The sequence below is a fragment of the Esox lucius genome, chromosome 12, assembly GCF_011004845.1.
Source record: "Esox lucius isolate fEsoLuc1 chromosome 12, fEsoLuc1.pri, whole genome shotgun sequence".
NCBI lineage: Eukaryota > Metazoa > Chordata > Actinopteri > Esociformes > Esocidae > Esox > Esox lucius.
In genome coordinates, this window is record NC_047580.1 from 4,045,126 (window position 1) to 4,068,639 (window position 23,514).

The following is a 23,514-nucleotide window of genomic DNA, read 5'->3' on the forward strand; positions in this document are numbered from 1 at the left end:
GTTATCTTACTTTTTAATGAATTGAAACGTGGGAGTGTTTTTGCAAAAGCTACATTGCAGCCAAAAACATTGAAAACACTATGAATTTACGTTGGTACTGTCTCTTACCTCAAAGAACCTTTTGATAGAATTTGTATTTTCAACTGCACTGGTACTTCCTATGTTCACCTGTCAGATTTGTTCACTAATGGTATAAATCTGTGTCGATTCCTTGCCCCAAGGGAAAGTGTCTACTTGCTTCATTTTGTAAACACCAGCCCAGCTGGAGGCCTAAGTTAGGGAAATATTGCCAGTTCTAAAAAGTCTAATTCCAGTGTCAATTCTTTTGTAAATTACTATACTTAATTTAAAGTGTTTACGAGATAGCTTCCATTTTCAATGCAGCTTTTTCGATAGTGGTCACATGGTTCACAATGTAAATGAAATGTTCACATTGTTAATTAAGTTAGCTCCGGGCTATGATAGAAAACAAGCGAACAATAGCATATTGTGGATTATGACACCATGAACCTTCAGACACAACTCAAGTTAAGGGGATATACACCCCAAAAATTTTTTTCTCTGCGAGCTGTCACTTTAAAGTTAGTTGTGGAAATTGACCCATTATACTGTTTACTTTATGCCATGTACGTCAGTTCACTGAGTCAACCTTTAATGACGAGATGGCAGAGCCTTCAAGATGAAGTAACACTAACTTATCTCTACACTGTAAGTATCTCTCTGGACTGTGGACTGTAGTTAAACAGTAGGTAAAGGCAGTTGTCTTGGGAGCTGCTGCTCACCAATACATCTTTATTTGACAAAGGCACTCCAGTAACCTAACTGACAACACAATAAAATGGATGAACCTCAGGTAGGTAGGGATGTAGGTATTTACAAGAGACAGCTTTGCATTTTGTTTGTTTTTTCCAGGTCTAGAGGCTTCCTGAGTGGAGGCCAGGGAGGTAGCGGAGGATGGGTATGGCAACAGCTTCTATCAAAGGCATGAGGAACCAGACCAGTTACTCTGTCTGTGTGGACTGGAATCCTCCTCATCGCTGGTAGGAGGGCTGGGCCAGGGAGAGGCCTGTGGGTTTGAACCACAAGGTCATTTACAGATGCATCACTAAAGCCTAGTACTGTAATCTGCTATTTAAAGAGGAGTCATCCCTTTTTGCAACAAGAAGGGAAGAACACACAAAAGCCTGCTAAGTCAGCTTCTGTAGAGAAAATGAGAGATGCTGTGTGTGTGTATCGACATGCTACATGTTCATTGAGGCTCTAAGAGGTGGTGGCCAAATTTGTTTTTTTGTAGGACATTGACATGCTTATCATTAAGGCACCTGCCAGGGACTGACCACAACAGCAATTTGTAGAATTCTATATGTATGCCACAGCTAATACAGCAACAGCTGAACCCATTCTCATAACGAAAAGCCTTGTAAAAAGCACTTTTTAAAATGGGGCAGAATATGCACCAGTGCATCAGTCCAGCACCATGGCAATCTGAGAGAAAAACAAATACAAACATTTATTTTAAAAAAAAGGAAAACAAATAAAAATGATTTTAAAAAAAGGTCCTTGGTATCAAAAGAACATAAAGCATTTGATCATTCTCCATGCTATTAAGATGATGTTTTACTTTTGAGTGATGTTCATAATATACTGTGCATCCCTTATAGACAGAATGTAGCATTCTATTTCAGTCCTACCGTAATCGTGTTTAAAAGAACAATTCATTGTTTCCATTGAAGAGGCCTGGGGTTTCAGTTGGGACATGCGGTTTGGTGCAAGCTGATCTAATCTAACAGGCACTTCAAAGTCAACGCTACCACTGTCCCCATAGTAACAGACTGATTGACAGCTGTCAAACCTTAAAGGTACAATTCAAATTGGAAGGAGTCAATTAAATCTACTAGGGGTAGGCAACCTTTATGACTAGAAGAACACATTTTCCACCCCACAAAATTACAATTCATTTTAATGAAGAGGCACAAGAAAGTAGACCCCGGCACCATATTATATGCAGCACCAATGATAGCAGTCAGAAATCACCACAAATCGGACATTCAGGTTCACAGAGCAGGGACCTGGATGTAGCGGCTGTCTGATGAAATAGGAGGGACAGTCTTACTTTTTTTATATACCTATCCACAAAGGAAATATTTTTCTCCTGTCATTAATTAAAACTACCCATATGAAGTCCCACAAGTAATTGAGTAATTATTAAGCATTAGCCTTTGTAATCAATGCTGTTTTACTGAAACAAAGTGATCTTTCTTTCTTGACTTGATGTTTACAATAAAGAAAAAAAAGATATTGATAATTCTGGCCATTATCTTGGCTGCTATAACAATAGACCCCAGTCAATAGCTATATGCTTCCAAAACCAGTCTTATGGGGTTAATTCATTGGGGCCAGTACATCAAGTAAGCATACTGCTGTAAGTTACTTTGGATAAAAACATTTGCTACATGTCTTAAATGTAAATGTATAGCAATGGGACTCTAGTAAAGTTTAATGTAAAATGAAAATCTCACATTAACTCACTATCTTCCAGCTCTAAACGGAGTTGTGCTGTTCACTTACTGCAGTGGCCTTAATGATGTACATATCCATCAGCAAGCCAGACAATCAGACTTTGGTCCTGCTCTAAGGCGTGTACATGGTCCTGCCTTCCAATTAGTACTGAGAAACAGCATATATTTGCCTTTTGTTATGGTTTTAGTTGGTTTTGAGCAAGATGAATATTCCTAACAAAAGGTTTGTTTGTGTTTTGGAACAGATTGTTGTATTTGATCTACTATTATTTCTGATTGAACATTTTATATTTAAATATAAAAATCCATAAATTGTTGGGAGCTGAAGGTTGGATGGTTAAAGAGCTGGGGGTTGCCCTGAACTAGACAATTCCTCAGTCTCTTTCATCTTGGGTACAAATAACTTTCTTCATAACTGCTTTATTTGTTTATCCCATTGTTAAGATAATGGTGTTGTTTTTATAAAATATAATACACATACAGTATCTCAAAAAAGTAAGGAGCTAACTGTCTGTAGAGGACATTGTGCCTACATTTAAAGCAGGAGAAGAGAGGTCATGAAACAGTCCTGACAGTCATCAATGAAGTAGAAACACAGTGCAACAACTACCTTTGTTACATAGGAATGCAGGAAACACACTCTAGATTTTTCTCATTCGCACATACACGCACATAACCACACACACACACATTTACACACGCATCAACAACTTAACCAGTGTGTCATTGGAATTGTAACTTAACAAAGGAATGTACTGTGTCTCAAAATGGGACAAGACGTTGTTGTTATTTCTTCGGGCAGGAGGTTATCTTTCCAGCTGGGTTTAGGTTATATGTAAATCCTTCTATACATACAGTACACATGACTGACATCATGAGTCCTGACCACCATACTAGCAACTGCAGGTAGATTACAAGCCTTTAACCACCTTTAGCAAATACAGGATTGTGTCATACATAAATGACATGTCACATAGGGTTAAGTAGGGAATGGAAATATTCCCAAGAGGTCATTATCCAAGAATGTGTGAAGTGGGGGTGTTCTCCTGGCAGTGGTTTTGGTGGACAAATCCTAGGTGATGCTGCTCTTCCTCCATGACATTATAAAATGTGCTGCTTGGGTTGACTTCCAATTCTAGAAACCTGTGTATGTGTGTGTATGAGAGACACAATGGTCCTGTGTTGAAGTCTGTGAGGGACTGCGAGAACACACAGTATCTATGTAACAGTGCATTATGTGGCAGTTTTCAGGCGTGTATGCACATGAGTGTGTGGCCAAGATGTTTGTTTGTACATTTCATGACAGTACTGTAGACCACGTGGCAGTGGGTTGATGAGGCAGTATGCTTGTGTGTTTGTATGTGTGTGTGTGTTGCAGCTCCAGGTCCTAACTGATCCATCAGTCATTGCCTGCTTCTACTCTCTCATCCATGTTGTTGGGAGATTCCTGGGGGCGGTGCATGCAGTTGCCCAGCGAATGGCGCGTAGTTGAGCGGGAAGGTCGGGCGAAGCAGGAGGTCAGAGCCTGTGAGGTGCAATCGCATGCTGAGTCCTGGGACAGGGAATGAGACGTAAAGAGTTATGTTCTTAAATGACAGAGCTGCTAGAATAAGACACTAGTCTGGATAAGATGTCCTGTATGTGTGTTTATATGTTATCTACCTCTATGCCGGAATTCATGGTCCCAAGATCCCTGGCGGTGGGATCCCTGATGGCGGGGTCTCTGGAGGTGGGGTCTCTGGAGGTGGGGTCCCTGGTGGTAGGGTCTCTGGAGGTGGACCCAAGCTCCTCCTTGGGCATCTGTCTCATGAACCTCTTGTTGACGATCTTGGTGACGCTGTCGTTCCCCACCAGTGAGGGAATGACTGACAGGCATTCAGGCTTGGGCTCATCAATAGCCGCCACCTCTCTCTGTCCTCCAGATAAAGGTGTCCCTGTCCGGCTGCACACATTTCTGAAGAACTCCTGGAAGGGGCCATATTTCTGGGCTCCGGTATCTGGTCCAGGCCCAGAAGGCTTCCCTGCGGCCTGTCGGGCAGGGCTGGCCCCTGGCTCACTCTTCCACAGGGACTCCACGCTGCCTGAGTGCTCCACAACGCTGAACAGGCTGGACAGTCCGTCGTTGAGGCCGCTGAGCACGGGGCTGTCTCTGGTGGTAGTGGAACGGGCCCAGGCCGAACCGCTAGAGGTCGAGGAGCGCTGGTGCAGATTCCACAAGCTGCGGTCCCGGGAGGAGGCCGAGGAAGACCCGCCTCCGTCCAGCTTGGAGGAGGAGGCCGAGACGCGGCGCTGCAGCTTGGGGGAGCCATACTTGGGCGAGCAGCAGGGCCTGTCGATGCGGCCGTGCACCTTGTCCAGCGATGAAGAGATGTGGCGTGAACGGGCGGACGCCAGCGAGGACGAGGCCCGGGGGGACCAGGAAGACTTGGTGTGGAGACCCCGGTGACCGTCTGTCTGCAGCCCCACGCTCACGAACTGGGCCGTCTGGGTGGAGCGGCTGGATGACCCGGCCGTCTGGCTGCCCACGTCCCTGCTGCACTTCCTCTCCAGAGAGCTGGAGCGGATGGCCTGGCGGACGCAGTTGGTCATCTCCTTCATGTCGTCTGAGAGGTTGGCCGATATCTCAAGGCCGTGGAAGGGGACCACTCCGGCTCCCCCACTGCCGTTCTCCAGGAGGCCCCTATGCCGCTTGGACAGAGAGCTCAGCCACTGGTCGTAGGACAAAGGTGAGGATGCGGAGGAGGAGGGAGGCTGCCCCTCCCTGGGCCCAGCGTCTGACGGGGTTGAGTCCCAGGAAAGGTGACCTTGCTGGGCTTGAGGTTTGTCCTGATTCTCCTTGGCAAGCCTGCTCTCCAAGCGGCGCATGGTTGGGGGGCTGTAGTAGATACGGATGCCAGTCTTATCGGGGGCCGTATAGCTCCTCTGGATGCTCTCAAGGCCCAAGAAACTATTGGGGGTATTGGGACAGTCCCACGTCTTGAAAGGGGTGTCAGCCTGCTCCGTTAGAGCCATCTCATTGGTCAAGTACTTCCAGTTCTTCCTGGTTAGATCACCCAAGTCTGTATGGGCAAGAAGGGGAAAGGCCTGGGTGTTGGTCTGGTTCTCATTGGCTGAACCATTGACTTCCTGACCCGGAAGGAAAGGACAGGCCTCCATCAGACCCTCCAACTCTGACATGGATTGGATAGATTTGGTCCTGGGAGAATAACAATTATATCAGTAAACCTACAGCAATTGTTTTATTTTTCAGATGCAACTATAAAAACATTTAAATGGTTCACACATCTGTTACCTTGGTAAATTAGTTCCATTTGTCATTTGTAACGTTGAGGTTTCCCTTTCTGAGGCGGTTATGTCATGTAGAGACTGTAAGAGAGGGTAAAACAATGAGATGATGTCTTCTAGTTGGCTACCCAAGCAGGTCGGTAGGTTTTATAGGCTGTGTTTAATGGAAGGCATGATGAGGATGTGGACATTATGACAGACAGACATTATCCCTCCCTGACAGAGACCTCGCTGTCCCTGTAATGACATTGACTCAGGACCAGCTCTTAGAGGGATTACACATTCCCATATAAACTACACACACACCACCAAAACCACTTCCTGTTAGAGGAAGGAACGAGGACAAGGGAGGAGAAGGAAAGGAGAGTAAGGATGGGGAGATTCATTAACATTTTACAGTACATGACTATTGCCTACATTATCAGGAAAAGGAAACAACTTGTTTTAATTGTTTTTGTTTTTAAGAGCAATAATACAATGCAAAAGAACCAGAATTTGTGCTACAACACTAAAAAACCAGTGACACAAGACAAATAGAACCAACAGCCATGATAGAAAACTAACAGGACCAACATCCGTGACTGAACATGAACAGAACCAAAGTCAGAGATACAACACTAACAGAACCAACATCGGTGATTCAACATTACCAGAACCAACAGCGCCAATACAACCCTAACAGAACCAACTGCAGTCATGCGACAATAACAGAATCAACAGTAATGACACAACCCACTGGAGAAAATAGTACAGAGACAGAGACGTCTGCCTGAAATAATGACATCCTCATGTGTGCTATGGGCCATGTTTGCTGTGCAGTTTTCTGCCAAAGACAAGAGAGTAAGACTGTAATTTGGGACAGACTGGATGACAGCCAGATAGACACAGGTAACGAAGATACGTTGGTTAAAGGGCCTGACAAATTCTAACACACACACACACACATACCCACACATTTAAATACACACACACAAACCCACACATTTAAATACACACACACAAACACAGCCACAGTCTCCAGTGTGGTTAGACATGTTCAGCTGTATGGATTCTCTCCATGCATTCCTCTATTGGCCAGTAATTCTTTGTACAGTGAAAGCTCTATGGAAAATACTAAACTAGTCACTGAGAACAGTAATGCATACAAGCCCACAATGTTCCACCAGTGACACTCCCATTCCAAAACGGCCCACAGAGGACGAACAGAAGCCACTGGCGTGAAGGAAACAGAGGATAATGACAAGATACGAGGAAAGTCAGTGTCACCCTCAATCCTCATGTTTAAACCAGAGTAGAACATGCAGATCAGGACAGGATAGTGTCATAGAGTTTATTGGAGTATATTAGGGTAGATTCGAATAGTGTAGACTAGAGAGATACATTGTAGTAGTGTGTAGAGAACCATAGAGTATAGTGGTGTACAGTACAATGAAACCTTATCAGTTGTGAGGTGTAAATAATTAAGTTACCATTTTGCTCTCTAGTCTCTGCTCCCACTGTCCCCTCTCCTGACTGAAGTGGTCCAGGAGCTCCATCTTCTCACGACTCCAGTTCCTCTCTCCCATCTGCAGCTGCTTGGTCAGGTCCATGACGGCGGCGTACGATTCAGCCAGGAGGTGCTGGTGCTCCTCACACTCCCTCTTCATTGCCACCTTCAGGTCAGGAGGTCCTTGGAGGTCCTTCTCCCCCCCGGCCAGCACAGCCTTGCCCAACTTACTTTCCAGCTGGAAGGTGAGGGAGACAGGAGGGGACAGGGAGCGGGAGGTAGGTGAAGTCAGTATTCCCGTTCTTGTTCCATGCGTTTCTGGACAGCAAAACTAGTGTGACATTTTTAATAAATCAGGTTTCGGAGAATAAACGAATCAGGCATCAAAAAATAAAACAGAATCAGGAAAGGTACATTAAATGAAAAGAAATGAAGACAGCCCACAACATTTTCTGCCCCTTTCTCAGCCCCCCCCCACACTCCTCATTAGGCCCCTCTTTCCTCTCTCAGCCCCCCCACTCCCCTCTCTGCCCTCAGCCTGCCATTGAAATGAATCAAGCAGTGCTTCAAGGAGGCAATTGTTCTTTCTTTCTTTTTTTATGAGTCTGTCTCTTTTCTTCTCCGCATTAAAACTCACAGCGCCATCAATCGCTATGGGGCCTGAACAGGGTGCTAATGGAGGTGTCTGGACGTCCTACTGGACGACAACATCGTTTGTCTCCCATGGTGACAGAGCGTTGATCTCATCTGATGATGAATATCCCTAATGAGTTTTATTGGTGAGGCATTGCGGGGAGGTGACTTAATGGTTGTCTGGAGGTTTATAGCTAAGAAAAAATAACAATGTTGCTTTGAATGCACCAAATTCAGGCCAAATTCCAACCGAAACCACTGTAGACAGACTTCCTTAGAGGGCGGCCTGGCATCTGTAAGCATTAGGCCCTAAACTTGGTTCCAAAGCGCAACAGCTGCTGGTACCAAGCCACAATGCCAGTATGAGTCTTACTGATGTGGTTGGCAGAGCACATCACGGAGAGAATTGCTCCAGCTGTGCCATCCAGTTCCTGGACACCAGCCCAGTAGGTCTACACAAGACAAGGGCACCACAACGTTATCGTTTGTAGGGTGAAGGTGAAACTGCATTAGGTGTGGGAAACCATGTGTGTATGTGGGTATGTGTGCTTACAAGCATGCATAACTCAAAGGGTGGGGCAACAGATGATGAAAGAAATAGGAGAGAAACAAAATCATTCAAGCTCTGATGGTGCCATAAAGGTTAGTCAATAAATGTAATCTAATAAATTCACTGCACTGCACATTTGGGGAAAGGGCAAGCTGTAATCTTTGGTGGCGGTGGAGGTTTTCATTTCCTATTTGGTGAAGTTACCTGTCAGCCCTTTCAGATTAAACATTTTACCAGTCAGGAAGGAGAGCCAATGCTTTGATTAGGGATGCTTGATTTACAGAGAAGTGGGCCTTTTGGTGTTTCAGCTGAAATATAATGTTCTCATCTAGCTCTTGTGGTGGTTTATAAACAGAAAACATATATAGCATAATACTGGCTTCACCCAAGTCTACAGACTAGGCCGGGCATTCTCCTAGAGTCAATGTATAGAGCTGTGTTTCATCAGGAAATACCCATAAAAACCTGCCAGTTGTATGGGGGGAAAAGTCACAGAGTGAAACGAAGACGCAGATTTTCCAAGTGATTTTTCTAATGTGTTTTCTCAAATGTTAAATGGACATTCTGAAAGGTAGTCCTTGTTCAGAGTGTTGCATGATTCAATCGTTTTATTTTGTTTGGCATTCATTTTAAAGTGTCTGTTTTTATAAACCGTGGAAGAGCCCTGGCAGTAATGGTCTAGAAACATAGTAGAATAAGTCCCTTTCCCTGTCCCTGTCAGCAACAAAACCCACCACTACTGCCAGGAGGACAGAGACAAGAGTTAGAAGGAAGGAGCGAGGTGGGAGGAAGGAAAAGGCCTGGCCAACTCCATGGTTGTAAATTGTGACCCAGTTGTGAGTGGTTGTGGTGGTGCCGCCAGGGCAGAGATCCCCACTGCACAGTGCTGCTTCCAGGGCATGAAACTATTCCACCATCCCCCTGTTGGACCATGACTGACGGAGTGCAGAGGGAGGGATCCGTCTCACAAAACGGAACAATGTCTAACTCTCTCACGGTCTGCTGTATTGTACCTAGCTTTCTACTCACAAGCGCTCAAGCCCCACTTCTCTCTCCCTTCCTCTGTTTACACGCACCCTGTCTCTTCCTCTATTTATTTACTCTCTCTCCATCCCTCCCTGTTAATATGCATTGTCTTGCAGCAATGCAGGGACCAGTTCTAAAACGTGTTCATTTAAGTCTCGGCGGAGGCTGTTGTTATGAGAACGTCTCAGGCTGGTAGTCGCCTGGATATTAAACAATATCTCACTACCAGTTACCCACTTCTTCATCACATTTCAACACCAGTCAGATGGACTGACACAAATACATCACATTTGAACACCAGTCAGATGGACTGACACAAATACATCACATTTCCACACCAGTCAGATGGACTGACACAAATACATCACATTTCAATACCAGTCAGATGGACTGACACAAATACATCACATTTGAACACCAGTCAGATGGACTGACACAAATACATCACATTTCAATACCAGTCAGATGGACTGACACAAATACATCACATTTGAACACCAGTCAGATGGACTGACACAAATACACCACATTTCAATACCAGTCAGATGGACTGACACAAATACATCACATTTCAATACCAGTCAGATGGACTGACACAAATACATCACATTTGAACACCAGTCAGATGGACTGACACAAATACATCACATTTGAACACCAGTCAGATGGACTGACACAAATACATCACATTTCAATACCAGTCAGATGGACTGACACAAATACATCACATTTGTCACTGGTGATGAAATGAAGACCCAGTGACAGATTCTGAACTTCTGGAACATACTGGTTCACAGCTCAGCAGGGTTTTTCACTTTTAAATTGTAAAGAATGTCAGGGCATGTCAGCCTTTATAAATCGATAAATTGATCTTCATACAGCTCCAGGGTTTGCTCTCCTGCATTCTATATTGGATTAGGGATCCAATATAGCTACAAAATCGCTCTTAATGGCCATATAATCAATAACTTTGCCCGAGACAGCTAGCTAGCCAAAAACCAAAACTACAGGTACCCATAAATCTACACTAAAGTAATTACTCAACCTCCAAACTGGGAGATATTGTAATTACTCAACCTCTAAGAAGAGAGATATTTTAACGCTGGTGGTTAGAGTCCTATTGCCTATCTTCTCTCATGCTAAGCCTGCTTGATAATGTCTGTAAGCTACAAATTAAGCCTCTAAACTATCAAAACAGCAATAGATTTTGAGAGTTTTTAGTTGTTTTAAGTTACACTATAGGTCAAAAATGTATATAACGGCCCAGCAGAGCATCTTTACTGCCTGGTTAGCACCAAGCCAAGTCAGCCATGTTGAGTTTACGATTGAGGACGCATTCAAATTCATGACCGAATCATTATATTTCTCAGTTGCTTCAAGTAGGAGGCCTGGTTTTACCTGGATTATGAGGCCCTTGAGTTCGGTCCTCTCCATCTCCCAGGAGGCCTTGGCGCGGGCAAACTGCTGGGTGAGTTCCTGGGAGCTCTGACGCTCCTCTCGTAGCTCCCCGCTCAGGTCCTGAAGTGCTCCCTTCAGGTCTGCCAGGGTGCTGCTCACGCAACCCGTCTAGGCCACAGACAGAATTTAATATTGGTGAATGGTGAAAATTGAATATATGCCACACTCACTCTTCTCCTGTGTGAATAGCCCGTACCTGTTTGTAGTTTTTCTCCAGCATGCAGAGCTCCTTGGAGATGCTAGGGCTAATGGGATGCTCCTCTGCGGCAGCCATCTTGTTATCTCCCTGATGGGGGTGGGACGCCAGACTCTCCTCTTCCAACAGCAGGTACAGGTCCTTCAGACTGTTCACCTTTAGGGACCCGCAGTCAGCCAGTCAGTAGATCAGTCGGTAGATCAAACAGACATCCATTCAGTCTGTTTGTCTGTCAGACAACCAGCCAATGAAAATATTCTGCTAAACAGCATTTTAATCATAAGGTGTGGTCACGTACCTCCAGGACATCCTTGGCCTCAGTGTCCAGCTTGCGTCCCAGTCGCCACTGTTTCAGGAAGCAGCGTAGCTTGAGGCTGAGCAGCAGCAGGGTCTGCTTGAGCTGCTGGGACTCCTGCACCATCAGGTTCCTCTCCTGGCTCCAGAACTTCTGCTGCAGCCGTGTCTGCAGACTTAGGCTCTGCAGTTGGAAGTCCTTCCGCGTTAGGGCCTTCTGGTGCTCTTCCTGCAGCTGGAGAAACAAGGAGACACGTGTGTGCACTCACATTAACACACACAAACAAACACACACGACAGATAGTAAAGGGCTACCGACGGTGTTGTTGTGATAAGGGATTAGCTACAGAGCAGTTAGTCATTTAACATGTTTGCTTTGTCTGTTTGCTTTGCTCAATGCTTGCATGTTGAACATATAATAGTTCAAAGCATTGACACAGTTTTACAGTAACAACGCTCTGTGCCTAGGAGGGTTTGGCTGCTGGGCTGTTGTCCATGTTGGTGTTGGGCTGTAGTCAGTGTTGTTGTTGGGCTGTAGTCAGTGTTGCTGGTCTGTAGTCAGTGTAGCTGAGCTGTAGTCAGTGTTGTTGTAGGGCTGTAGTCAGTGTTGTTGTAGGGCTGTAGTCAGTGTTGTTGTAGGGCTGTAGTCAGTGTTGCTGAGCTGTAGTCAGTGTTGTTGTTGGGCTGCAGTCAGTGTTGTTGTTGGGCTGCAGTCAGTGTTGTTGTAGGGCTGTAGTCATGGTTGTTGTTGGGCTGTAGTCAGTGTTGCTGGGCTGTAGTCAGTGTTGCTGGGCTGTAGTCAGGTTTGTTGGGCTGTAGTCAGGTTTGTTGGGCTGTAGTCAGGTTTGTTGGGCAGTAGTCATGGTTGTTGTTGGGCTGTAGTCAGTGTTGCTGGGCTGTAGTCAGTGTAGCTGAGCTGTAGTCAGTGTTGTTGTTGGGCTGTAGTCAGTGTTGTTGGGCTGTAGTCAGTGTTGTTGGGCTGTAGTCATGGTTGTTGTTGGGCTGTAGTCAGGTTTGTTGGGCTGTAGTCATGGTTGTTGGGCTGTAGTCAGGTTTGTTGGGCTGTAGTCATGGTTGTTGGGCTATAGTCAGGGTTGTGTATTCAGATATAGAACAGTGTTATCCCTGGAAGTGTACCTGTGTTATGATCTGAGAGTTGTTGTGGGTGTGGTCTCTGTGGGCCTGTCTCTCCATAGTCAGTTCCTCTTCTGTCCCGCATACAGTCTCCTGTGCCTGCATCTCGCTGATCTGCTGAAGTAGTGAGACAGGGAGGCAGACAGAAGTTCAAATACAAGGATGGTCCTCTGTACTGAGGGGTAGCAGGATAGTTTAGTAGTCAAGAGGGTTAAACAAAAGATATCTGGTTTTAATCAATAAGCCAACAAGGTGAAAAGCCCCAGGTTATTTTTAATAAGATTCGGTTTTTGAGATACTTAGCTGGATAAATAACGATTCAAATATAAAAATGTGTGATACTATCATGGTTCTTCCCCATGTTAAATGTGGCCACACCAGATGACCACAAGCTGACTGTATAACACAACAAACACCTCTGATTTGCTGATTATAATTCCAAACAAGAATAACCCCAGCATGTCCCACAAGCTGACTGTAAAAGACATTCCGCACACACCCACAGCGGTCCCTGTTGTGGAACATCTCATCTTAAATACCATCTCACGCTTCATTTGACCTCTGAGTTAAAGGACTGAGAGGCATCGACCATTACCCCTTAATGTTCTTCTTCTTCACCCTCTGCTAACCCGGGGTGTGGGCCACCTTACTGCTAACTTAAATGGCCTCCTTTATTACAACAGACACAAGAGCTTTTCATTATCACTCTGTGCTTTTTTCCTCATCAATTACAAGAAGTGTGTAGAATTTGATAGGCTAGGACATTAGCGATTGGATGTTCCAATGAAGACTGAAATATTCTGACAGCATTCCATTAGTCGAAAAACCTGTGAGGTTTCAAAATGAAAATATCCAATAGCCACCGAGTACATAATATTCCATGGATACATGTTTTAAATGGTGCTAAGCCACTAGTTGCTGCTGTGTTTGGAAGTAGAAAGGCAACGACCAGTATCCTTTGTCTTCCGATTCTCTGAGGGCTTTGACAGGTAAGTGAAAATACTGTCATTCATTTTATGTTATCTTGACGCTGCATCTCTGGAATCGTTTTTGGTTGTTGATGCAGAATGTCACAAACCATTGTGTATCCATTGTGATTTAAACCTTCATGTCCCCACAGTGCTAAAAGCATTGTAGTTCACTGTTGCTCAGCTAGTTACATAATTGATTTTCAGCTGATTTACAAATTCAGTTAAACCATTACCAGCGTCTTTGTGTTTTTCCCTTACTCCATCTTTTCTGCAGCCTTTGCCACCCTCCATTTCTCAAAGGAATCGGGAAGTGAGAATGAGGGGAGCTGATTTTCATTTTCAGACAATTAAAAAATCCTAACAGCTCTAGAAGGCAGTTGCGCGTTGGCTCACAAACCGATCAATTACTCCCAATGCAAAATTATTTGCCCAATAAGAAAGACTCGCATTCATTTCCCATTGCACAATATTCCCCCTAATGAACAGGACAGTCACCCTGACAGAACCCAGCGACACTTTCACGTCCATACATCAGCCCTGTCAGGCTGCTATCGACCGACCCCAGTCTCTACCGACAGACAGAGCACTCAGGCAGCCTGCGTGATGATAACAGCGCCTGGCATGCGACCAAGGTGTGACTGGCTGTCTGTTCTGTCCCCTGTCCTTCCCTCCCCGGTCCTGGAATTCCCCGTCCCGGCAGCCTAATCACTTTGAGAGAGAGAGAGGACTAGGGCTGATGAATGAGGTGTAGAAACCAACAGAAGTCTGAGGGAGACACAGGGAAAATGAATTGGCCTACTGGTCTCCAAAACAATGTATTGGGGCCCGCTAAATGTTGTCATATTTAATCGCCTAAAATGCTTCAAAATTTGATTTCAGGGACATTTAATACATTCCGCAGACTCAGAGGAATCAGCTGAGTTATGGCTATTTTAAAAAACAGCCCACTGACATCAACAACGACGTGATCCGAGTATATACTGAGGTATATGGTGTGTTTAGATTACTTACTGATTATTTGTACTAGAACAGTATAGCCCGGGGGGCAAATTACTTCCACATAAAAACCAATACTGTAATATCCTGTAACGGGAGAACAGGCTGGGGCACCATTGTGTTTCTCTCTGGCCTATTCATCACTTCTGCTGATTCCCCCTCACAGCCCAGTTTCCAGGGAGACCTGATATGGAAAGGTCAAAAACCAAGTAGCAGGCACTTCCTCTTTGCACTTCAAGAGTTGATGTTGTTGTGTTTACAGTGGCAGCAGAGTGATTCCAGTCTGATTCACTTACATCACATGGAAGAATGACGGAAGCGAGCCTAAAGAACCACCTTAACCATATGTTGGAGTCATCAAAGTGCACAATTTGTGTGTGTGTGTACATTGACTGTAGTGAAGAAGCCAACCTACCGTTGTTTCGTGGTTCTTGTTGCAGTCAGTGTGGCAGTTTCCCTCCTCCTCCTCCTGACCTTTCACATCACGCTCTGATTGGTCCCTAAATTCGGGCTGCTGCATGCATGCATGGGCAAGTTAATGAAAAAATAAAATAAAAACATAAAGAAGGGAAAAGGAACAGAGGAGGGGGGAGGAAGAGGATGATGGGAGACAGTGGCAGTGGACAATAAAACCAAAATGGACGATCCGTAAGACGAAAAAAAACACCCTCACAGGACAAAAAAAAGTATGTAAAGGAAAAACAGCTTTGTCAGAGTGGCGTAGGACAGAGTGGAGAACAGAACCAAAACAATGGTGAGAAGTGCCAGCGACGGCTGAAGGGTTGTGGGAGGGGAGTAAGAGGAGACGCGTAGGAGAGGGGATTAAAATAATCAAAAAGGAGAGAGAAGAGAGAGGAAAAAGAAGAAAGGGAAACAAGTGCAGAAAGCAGCGGTCATGGTGCCCATGCAGAGATGGGGGAGGGTGGTGAGGGAGGTATGGGGGAGAGGGGGCACTCAGTAGGCCTCTAATGGAGCTTAACTCTAAGCATAGAACCAACTTCTCCAGACTGACAAAACTACATACGAACATTAGACATTACTTAGGCCTGGGTCCTTTCTTAAGCTATATGATGCCACGTGGAGCGCTACTGAATGCTGACCAATGAGCTGCTGACACTGTTTGCTTCTCTGTTTATTACAGCTTGCCTCACCCTTCAAAACACTCACTATCGTAAGATGAGGGTACTCGAGAAGTCAAATTCAATGTGCTGTTTTCCCGGATGTCACGTATAGTCAACAACTGCCCTTTGATTATGTTTCTTTATGACTTCTTCGTCACTAGATGTGTGCAGCACAGCGGTGGCTCCATTCGAGGCCCGAGCTCTACGTAGCATCTATAACAGGTTATAACAGGTTGTAGGGCGTCAAAGCCGGCAGCATTTTCTGTGGCAGTAGGAAACTATAGCGGGAGCTGGGATGGTGAGGAGAGTAGTAAGCCGTACAATGGTTAAAGAGCAAACGGAACAGAAAAATAGACTTGCTAAAAATAAGGAGGGTATAAGATAATAGCAGAGGGATGATGAGGAGGACGAGGGTGTTCCTTCTTACCTTCTGCTCGTCAGTGATCTCCCACGCCTGGTCCTCTGGAGGGCACGGATGAGAGGCTGAGTCTGCATCCACCACAGAATTCTTAGCCTCGGACAGTAGAGGCAGCGGTGATGCACCCTCCACCTGAGCCCTCCGTGGGGGGGTGGTTCCGAGGCTCTCAACCCGCTCAACAAAGTCCTGGAGCTGGGTGTGCAATGCCCGCAGCCTGCCCGTCAAAGCCTCCACCAGGGGCAGGTCCTGGAGCTCAGAGGGCTGGGCCTGCTGGCTCTTCTCTGGGACACAGGGATCCGCAGCCTCTCCAGAGGAGGAAGAGATCTTACGGTAGAGAAAGAGGGAGGGGCAGTTGGAGTCAGAAGCGGTCAGCAACTGGATGGCCGTAGAGATGAGACGGGCCTGGTCCCTCATGGCCAGCAGGGCTTTCAGCCCCAGAGGGACGTCAACATCCAAGGGGATGGACGTCTTCTTCTCCCTCTCCTCTAGGGGCTCGTTCTCCCCTCCGATGGGTCCCTCACGGTGTGCCTGGCTGGGAAGGCACTCAGCTGAGTCCCCTGCCTCCGCGTCGGTCTCCAGGGTGGGCCTGGTGGAGCCATGGTAGGAGGCCAGGTCACAGCGCTGAAGGTTGGACAGCAACACACGGTTCTCGTACTGGAGCTTCTTCACTTTGCCACTCAGCTCCCCGATCTGCATCCTGGCAGCCTGGAGCATATCCTCCTGGGAGGCTTCAGTGCTGATCAGAACCCCACCGCCAGTAACGTCCTCCAGGAGAGAGATGGAGGAGGCATCGTCCTGGTCTGGATCTGACGACAGCGGCAGCTCTGACTTGTAGCGGTTAATCTCATTCATCAGCAGTTTGTTCTGCTCCTCCATCTCCAGCAGCGAGCGACGCAGGAGCTCTGCCTCCTCCTCCACAAACTGCAGGTGCCTCTGGAGCTCCGTCACGTTTTCCAGACCTCCTCCTCCAAGACCAACAGCACCAACCCCCAGGCCTTGAGGCAGTTCCTGGCCTTTCATGTCGTCCATCTCGGCCCGCAGGCCGCGGTTCTCCACCTCCAGCTCCACAATGCGCCGGCTCAGCAGGTTGGCCTCCTCTTCCACCAGCTTCAGGTGAACTCTGACTTCAGCCTCACGGGTGTGGGGTGAGTCATTGACTTCCTCCACTGTAAGCGAGGCATCAACGTCGCCATATACTGACCGGTACTTGGCCAGTTCCTCCCGCATGGCCTCACTGTCCTTGGCCATCTTGGTCAATTTCTTGCACATGAGTGCTGACTCCTCCTTGGCAAAGTGGAGCTGGCACTTCAGATCAGAGCTGTCCTCCTGCTGGCCACAGTGACAGTTTGTTAGAGATAATTATAAAACACATAATAATTCAAAACACAGGTATAGCATATAAAAGGGACAGAGAAAGAGCATTAATGTAAAAAGTGAGTTTATTTCTGTGATCCAATCTGTCCTATGCTGTGGCCTAGGGTGGGCCAGCGGTGCCTCTGATGTATGTGTACTGTTGCAGTGTGGGTTTAAAACACCAGTTTCCTGAAAAAACACAGAAACGCCAGAAATATATTCCTAAAAAAACAGCAGATAGCTAAGCAGTTAGTGTTGGGCCAGTAACTGAAAGGTGAAGAATCTGTCGTCGTGCCTTTTGAACACAGCACTTATCCCTAATTGCTTTTGTAAGTTGCCACGGGTAAGGGTGTCTGCGAAATGACGTAAATGTTATAATAGCTTGAAACTATATCATCTGACATTGTCATGGTAACCCCATCAAAGAGTTACAACAATTAAAATGTACAGATATTTTGAGGGCCAAGCGGAATAGCTGGATACAGCCCTGCATGGTCGCACACTATATGAATGCACACTGTAACATTGGAGTATTCATAACTGACAGAACCCATTTTGAATATTAAACTCACAATTATTTTGCAGAGGGTATTACTCAGATTCCATTTCCTTTATTATTTTACCACGTAACTCTAAAAATCCCAGTCCAATTCCATACCGCCTTATGTGGTGTTCTTGGTAATGAAATGTCCCAAACATTAACCACAGTAAGGAGAAAGTCTACAGTCAATCATTTTTTATATGTGGCACACCAATAGCTTAAAGTTAAACATTAACCTTATCTACACTAGAATATATGAGGGGAGACTGAAGAAAATGCAGATATTCAATTGAATGCACAAGTGTGTGCATACTTTAGACTGATACTGTATGCAGTGGGCTGATTCATTGGGAAGTCTCTAGGAGGTTATCATTGCTTTAATGTAGAATCAATCACATGGAAAGCCTTGGTTACCTGTGTTACCTGGGCCGACGGCTTCTTCTCTGGCTTGTTTGGCCGAGTAGCTCTCTTCTTCAGAGAGTTCTGGAAATAGTGGGAAACACAATAACATTAATTAGGATCAACCTATCAGTCCAATCTACAAGTCATACCAGGATATCATAGCCACAATCAACCACGTGTTCTTGGTCCTTCAACCACACAGTGCAAAGCAGAGTTATCCTTAGCTCTGTGGAATGGCATCTCTGAAGTGGCATCAAATTTGAGAAGTACAATATTCTCAATATGCAGAATGCAGAAAATACATACAGTCATACAGTTGACATGAATAAAATCAGTTTCTCACATTTTTTAAGTTAAGTAAAAACATAAAAATAACCCAACATGTTTTAAAAAAATATATATAAGGTTATCTTCCCAAGGACACACTTCTATAGCTCTGTGGACCTCCAGTTGAATACCCCTGGCCTGGAAATCCCCAAAGGGAAAGGAGCAGAACGTTAGCTAAGGTGTTACACAACATTATAGTAATACACAATAATGAAACTGCAGATTCTCTCCTCTAACACCCCCTTATCTAACTCCCCACTGTCCTCTTCCTCATCTGTCTTCTCCTTCACCATTGTCATCTCCCTCACCCCCTGTCATCTCCCTCACCCCTGTCATCTTCGTAACCACCAACTTCTCCCTCACCACTGTCTTCTCCCTCACCCCCATCTTCTCCTTCACAACTCACCAATGTCTTCTCCCTCATCACCATCTTCTCATTCACCACCATCTTCTCCCTCACCACCATCTTCCCCCTCACCAACGTCTTCTCCCTCACCACCATCTTCTCCTTCACCACTCACCAATGTCTTCTCCCTCACCACCATCTTTCCCCTCACCACCATCTTCCCCGTCACCATTGTTTTCTCCCTCACCACCGTCTTCCCCCTCACCACCATCTTCCCCATCACCACCATCTTCCCCATCACCACCATCTTCCCCCTCACCACCATCTTCCCCATCACCACCATCTTCCCCATCACCACCATCTTCCCCCTCACCACCGTCTTCCCCCTAACCACCATCTTCCCCGTCACCATTGTTTTCTCCCTCACCACCATCTTCTCCCTCACCACCATCTTCTCCCTCACCACCATCTTCTCCCTCACCACCATCTTCTCCCTCACCACCGTCTTCTCCCTCACCACCATCTTCTCCTTCACCACTCACCAATGTCTTCTCCCTCACCACCATCTTCCCCATCACCACCATCTTCCCCGTCGCCATTGTTTTCTCCCTCACTACCATCTTCTCCCTCACCACCGTCTTCCCCCTCACCACCGTCTTCCCCCTCACCACCGTCTTCCCCGTCACCACCATCTTCCCCGTCACCATTGTTTTCTCCCTCACCACCGTCTTCCCCGTCACCACCATCTTCCCCGTCACCATTGTTTTCTCCCTCACCACCGTCTTCCCCGTCACCACCACCTTCCCCGTCACCATTGTTTTCCCCCTCACCACCGTCTTCCCCGTCACCTCCATCTTCCCCGTCACCATTGTTTTCTCCCTCACCACCATCTTCTCCCTCACCTCCGTCTTCTCCTTGACCACCATCTTCTCCCTCACCACCATCTTCTCCCTCACCACCGTCTTCTCCCTCACCACCGTCTTCTCCCTCACCACCATCATCCCCATCACCACCATCTTCCCCGTCACCATTGTTTTCTCCCTCACCACCGTCTTCCCCCTCACCATCGTCTTCCCCCTCACCACCATCTTCCCCGTCACCATTGTTTTCCCCCTCACCACCGTCTTCCCCGTCACCACCATCTTCCCCGTCACCATTGTTTTCTCCCTCACCACCATCTTCTCCCTCACCACCATCTTCTCCCTCACCACCGTCTTCTCCCTGACCACCGTCTTCTCCCTCACCACTGTCTTCTCCCCCACCACCGTCTTCTCCCTCACCACCGTGGTTGTATTGATTATACTTGTATTTGTTGTATTGTATTCTGAAACATTTTATGTTACGACTTACGGCTGCCTATTCTTGGCCAGGACACTCTTAGAAAATTGATTTTTAATCTCAATGAGCCTATCCTGGTTAAATAAAGGTTTAATAATGATAATTGTAACTTCTCCCTCACCATTGTTTTCTCCCTCACCACTGTTTTCTCTCAAACGCCTCCCCCTTTACCAGGTTACCATTAGTTTTTTTCTTATCTCCACAGTGACATCAATAGGGTGGTAGAGTCACAGTTGACTGTATTTATACTATGTAAACAGAGAGTAAGGGAGAGATGTGGAGGGGCGGAGATAGAGCGAAAGAAAGAAAAAAAATTGTGTAAACAGATGAGACAAGCAAGACAGAACATGAGCAGCGCTGCTAATGACAGACAGCCCCTCCCCCAGGTCACATGGGCTTCAGTAGACTGACTTAGATCCTAATAAATCATAATTCCAACCAGTCTAGAGAGATAACACACACACAATCGTGTTGCAGTACAAGCTTATCTTGCCAAGGCGTTTCCATGGGAACTGACTACTTCCTCTGCACAGCACTGGCTGGTGTAAAAAAAGAGGATATCCAGCCTCTGCTGTGTTTTATTCAATAAAAATAAAAACAAACAAGACCCCGCAAGCACAGGACAGCTATACAGTCTTTAACACAACGCACACACATACACAGACCAATTCAACCAATCTATAAGGGATTAAAACTATTAGAATTAAAGCAGTGCTAGTACAACATAAAGAACTGCATCCAATCCCGACCACCCATTTTGTGTTTGCGGATGTCATGGCGTTTAGCTGGTGACTGGGAACATTTTAATGGTCCTAAACTTCATAATGGAATCAATGGGCTTGTGCCAATAGATTGTGGAACTATTGATCCTTGACACATTAGGACAGGGGCAGTAACAGCATTGGGACACCACTGGAACATTACCAGCATTGCAAAACATTTTTCCTATTGTTGCAAGAAAACAAAACATTAAATTAAAAGGGGATTTAACTCCTTCAGAAACACAGCCCCAATATTAAAAACATACATCTTTATGCTGTCATCCAGAATCACATTTACTTTAGTCAACCTATAGAATACCTTCTAATGGCCTCAGACAAAGGCTCCGCATCCGTCCTGTTGCTTCTCGATCTTACTGCTGCCTTTGACACTATTGATCACTTCTCTTAGAGAGACTGGAAACCCATATTGGGCTACGTGGACATGTTCTAGCCTTATTTATCTGAAAACTATCAGTTCGTATGTGTGGATGGCATATTCTCTGACAAACCTTGTTCCTCAAGGTTCAGTTTTGGGCCCATTATTGTTTTCATTATATATGCTGCCTCTGGGTTATTTCAATGAAGCTACTTTGGAAGCAAGCGTTTCAGATATTAGGAAGTGGATCACAGAGAACTTCTTGCTTTTAAACTCAAGAAAAACAGAAATGCTCATTTTAGGACCTAAGAAACAAAGAGCGTTGTTAGCAGATCTCACTGTGAACCTCGACGGCTGCATGGTCGTATTCCAAAAAACTGTAAGAAACCTCTGCGTTACCCTCGATCCTGACCTCTCCTTTGATGACAGCTGGAGGCAGAGCTTTCTCTCATAGAGCTCCACTACTGTGGCATGATCTGCCAACTAAGGTTCAATGTGCAGGCTCGGTGAAAACTTTCAAGTGTCTACTAAAGCCTCATCTCTTCAGCATGGTCTACGAGTAAGTGAAGTCTGGCCCAAGAGTGTGAAGGTGACCGGAGTGGCTTGATACTGTCCACCCTTGCTGTCTTTCCAGGTGGGCTCTCATCGCCACTGGGATGCCCTCCTTCCAATGCCATTCGGGGGCAGAGTCACTCTCCATTGCGCCCATCGTGCAATTGGTATGAACTCTGCTGGCAATACTTGGCCCTCATTCAGGGTGGTTGCGGTTGGTGGGTGTCCCTTTGGTTGATGCTTGGCAATGTGTGTGTATTGACTTCACAACAGGTTGTTTAATTACATCATATTTTACTCTGCTTCACGTTTCAATTTTTTGCTACTGGTATCGCCAGAGCCCTACTGGATATTGGCCTGCATTGGAAATCGTTTGTGTTTTGTTTCCCAATTTAGTTTTGACAAGCCATCTGTTACAGGCACTAAGACTCATCCCCCCATCGTACAGTAAAGGAGTACGCTTATGGGCTTTCATTAAAAGGAGTGTTCTAGGCAGAGGTTAGGGTTCCATTCGGGCCGCAGCCTCTCTGGTCAATGATCTCACGCCCCCTCCCCCCCAAACAGAACCAGACAACGTTCCACCAGCTCTGCCAAGTTGATGTAATCGCCTGGCCGCCTCTGTGCAACAGCCCTGTATCATCCAGGAGACAGCATCACCCACACAATACAGCACTGAATCAACGTCAGTGAAACCTCAAAGGGGCGATTCTAAAACAACATTAGGGAGATGAGGTTCCTGTATGTAAGAAGAAGCGCCACAGGCCTACACTCTCATACCCAGACACGCCTGCGACATGCACAGTGAAGCCTGACATACCCTGTTCCCGCTTTAAGACGCAGAGCATTCAAAGGTGCCTGCCATCGGATAGCATGTTCCCGTGGCTGTTTGTCGACAGGCTGTAATTCAAGGATTGCATCAATGATAACCTGAGGCCTGGAGGGGGTAGGTAACAGGGTAAGATGATCCCAGGCTGGAGGTTTCCCTCCTGGGAGAGGGAGGTAGAGATGTGAGGGCCTGTCCGTCAAGCCTGAACGCTTGGCTTAAAATCTGGCCTCATCCAGATTATGTGGAAATACTGTAATGCCTACTGCACAGGAAGTTGTAATTTCTTAGTCACAGATGAGGAATGATGATGAACCATGCCATCATTCTGTCCTGCACAGCCTCCGAGTCCAGGCCTGGGATGGAGGAACTCGCCTTGTGATGGGCTCCACATGTAAGAACAAGAACAGACATCAGGACAACACTCTGGGGTGCTGAATGTGGTTCACCTGGGGTGTTTTTTTGTGGGAAGGCAGGATTGAGATGTACACAAACACACTGAAAGAGGAAGATGCTCTGAAGAGCCAAACCCCACATCTATAGACCTGATACTGTGTGTGTTTTCTGTATACCTGTTTCACTAAAAGGAATACAGAAAATATAAATCA

General features: G+C 46.1%; 1 protein-coding gene across 6 annotated transcripts in view; it reads right to left on the bottom strand.

Annotated features, from left to right (window-relative positions):
* Positions 1–1,283: 1,283 nt before the first annotated feature.
* The window catches only part of soga1 (suppressor of glucose, autophagy associated 1), a 57,321-nt gene continuing 35,090 nt past the window's right edge, over positions 1,284–23,514 (bottom strand). The window contains exons 1-12 of one of the 6 annotated variants that reach the window (XM_010903563.5): positions 19,117–19,256; positions 18,396–18,464; positions 16,097–17,416; positions 14,964–15,062; positions 12,585–12,698; positions 11,452–11,682; positions 11,154–11,309; positions 10,898–11,065; positions 7,274–7,528; positions 5,812–5,885; positions 4,182–5,715; positions 1,284–4,071 (exon numbers count right to left, since the gene is read on the bottom strand). In XM_010903563.5, coding sequence (XP_010901865.4) covers positions 3,919–4,071; positions 4,182–5,715; positions 5,812–5,885; positions 7,274–7,528; positions 10,898–11,065; positions 11,154–11,309; positions 11,452–11,682; positions 12,585–12,698; positions 14,964–15,062; positions 16,097–17,416; positions 18,396–18,464; positions 19,117–19,212 — 4,269 coding nt within the window. In that variant the 5' untranslated portion in view covers positions 19,213–19,256 and the 3' untranslated portion in view covers positions 1,284–3,918. Of the gene's footprint in view, positions 4,072–4,181; positions 5,716–5,811; positions 5,886–7,273; positions 7,529–10,897; positions 11,066–11,153; positions 11,310–11,451; positions 11,683–12,584; positions 12,699–14,963; positions 15,063–16,096; positions 17,417–18,395; positions 18,465–19,116; positions 19,257–23,514 lie in introns of those variants that run through there. The other 5 variants (XM_020051825.2, XM_010903561.3, XM_020051824.2 and 2 more) reach the window with 5 other exon arrangements.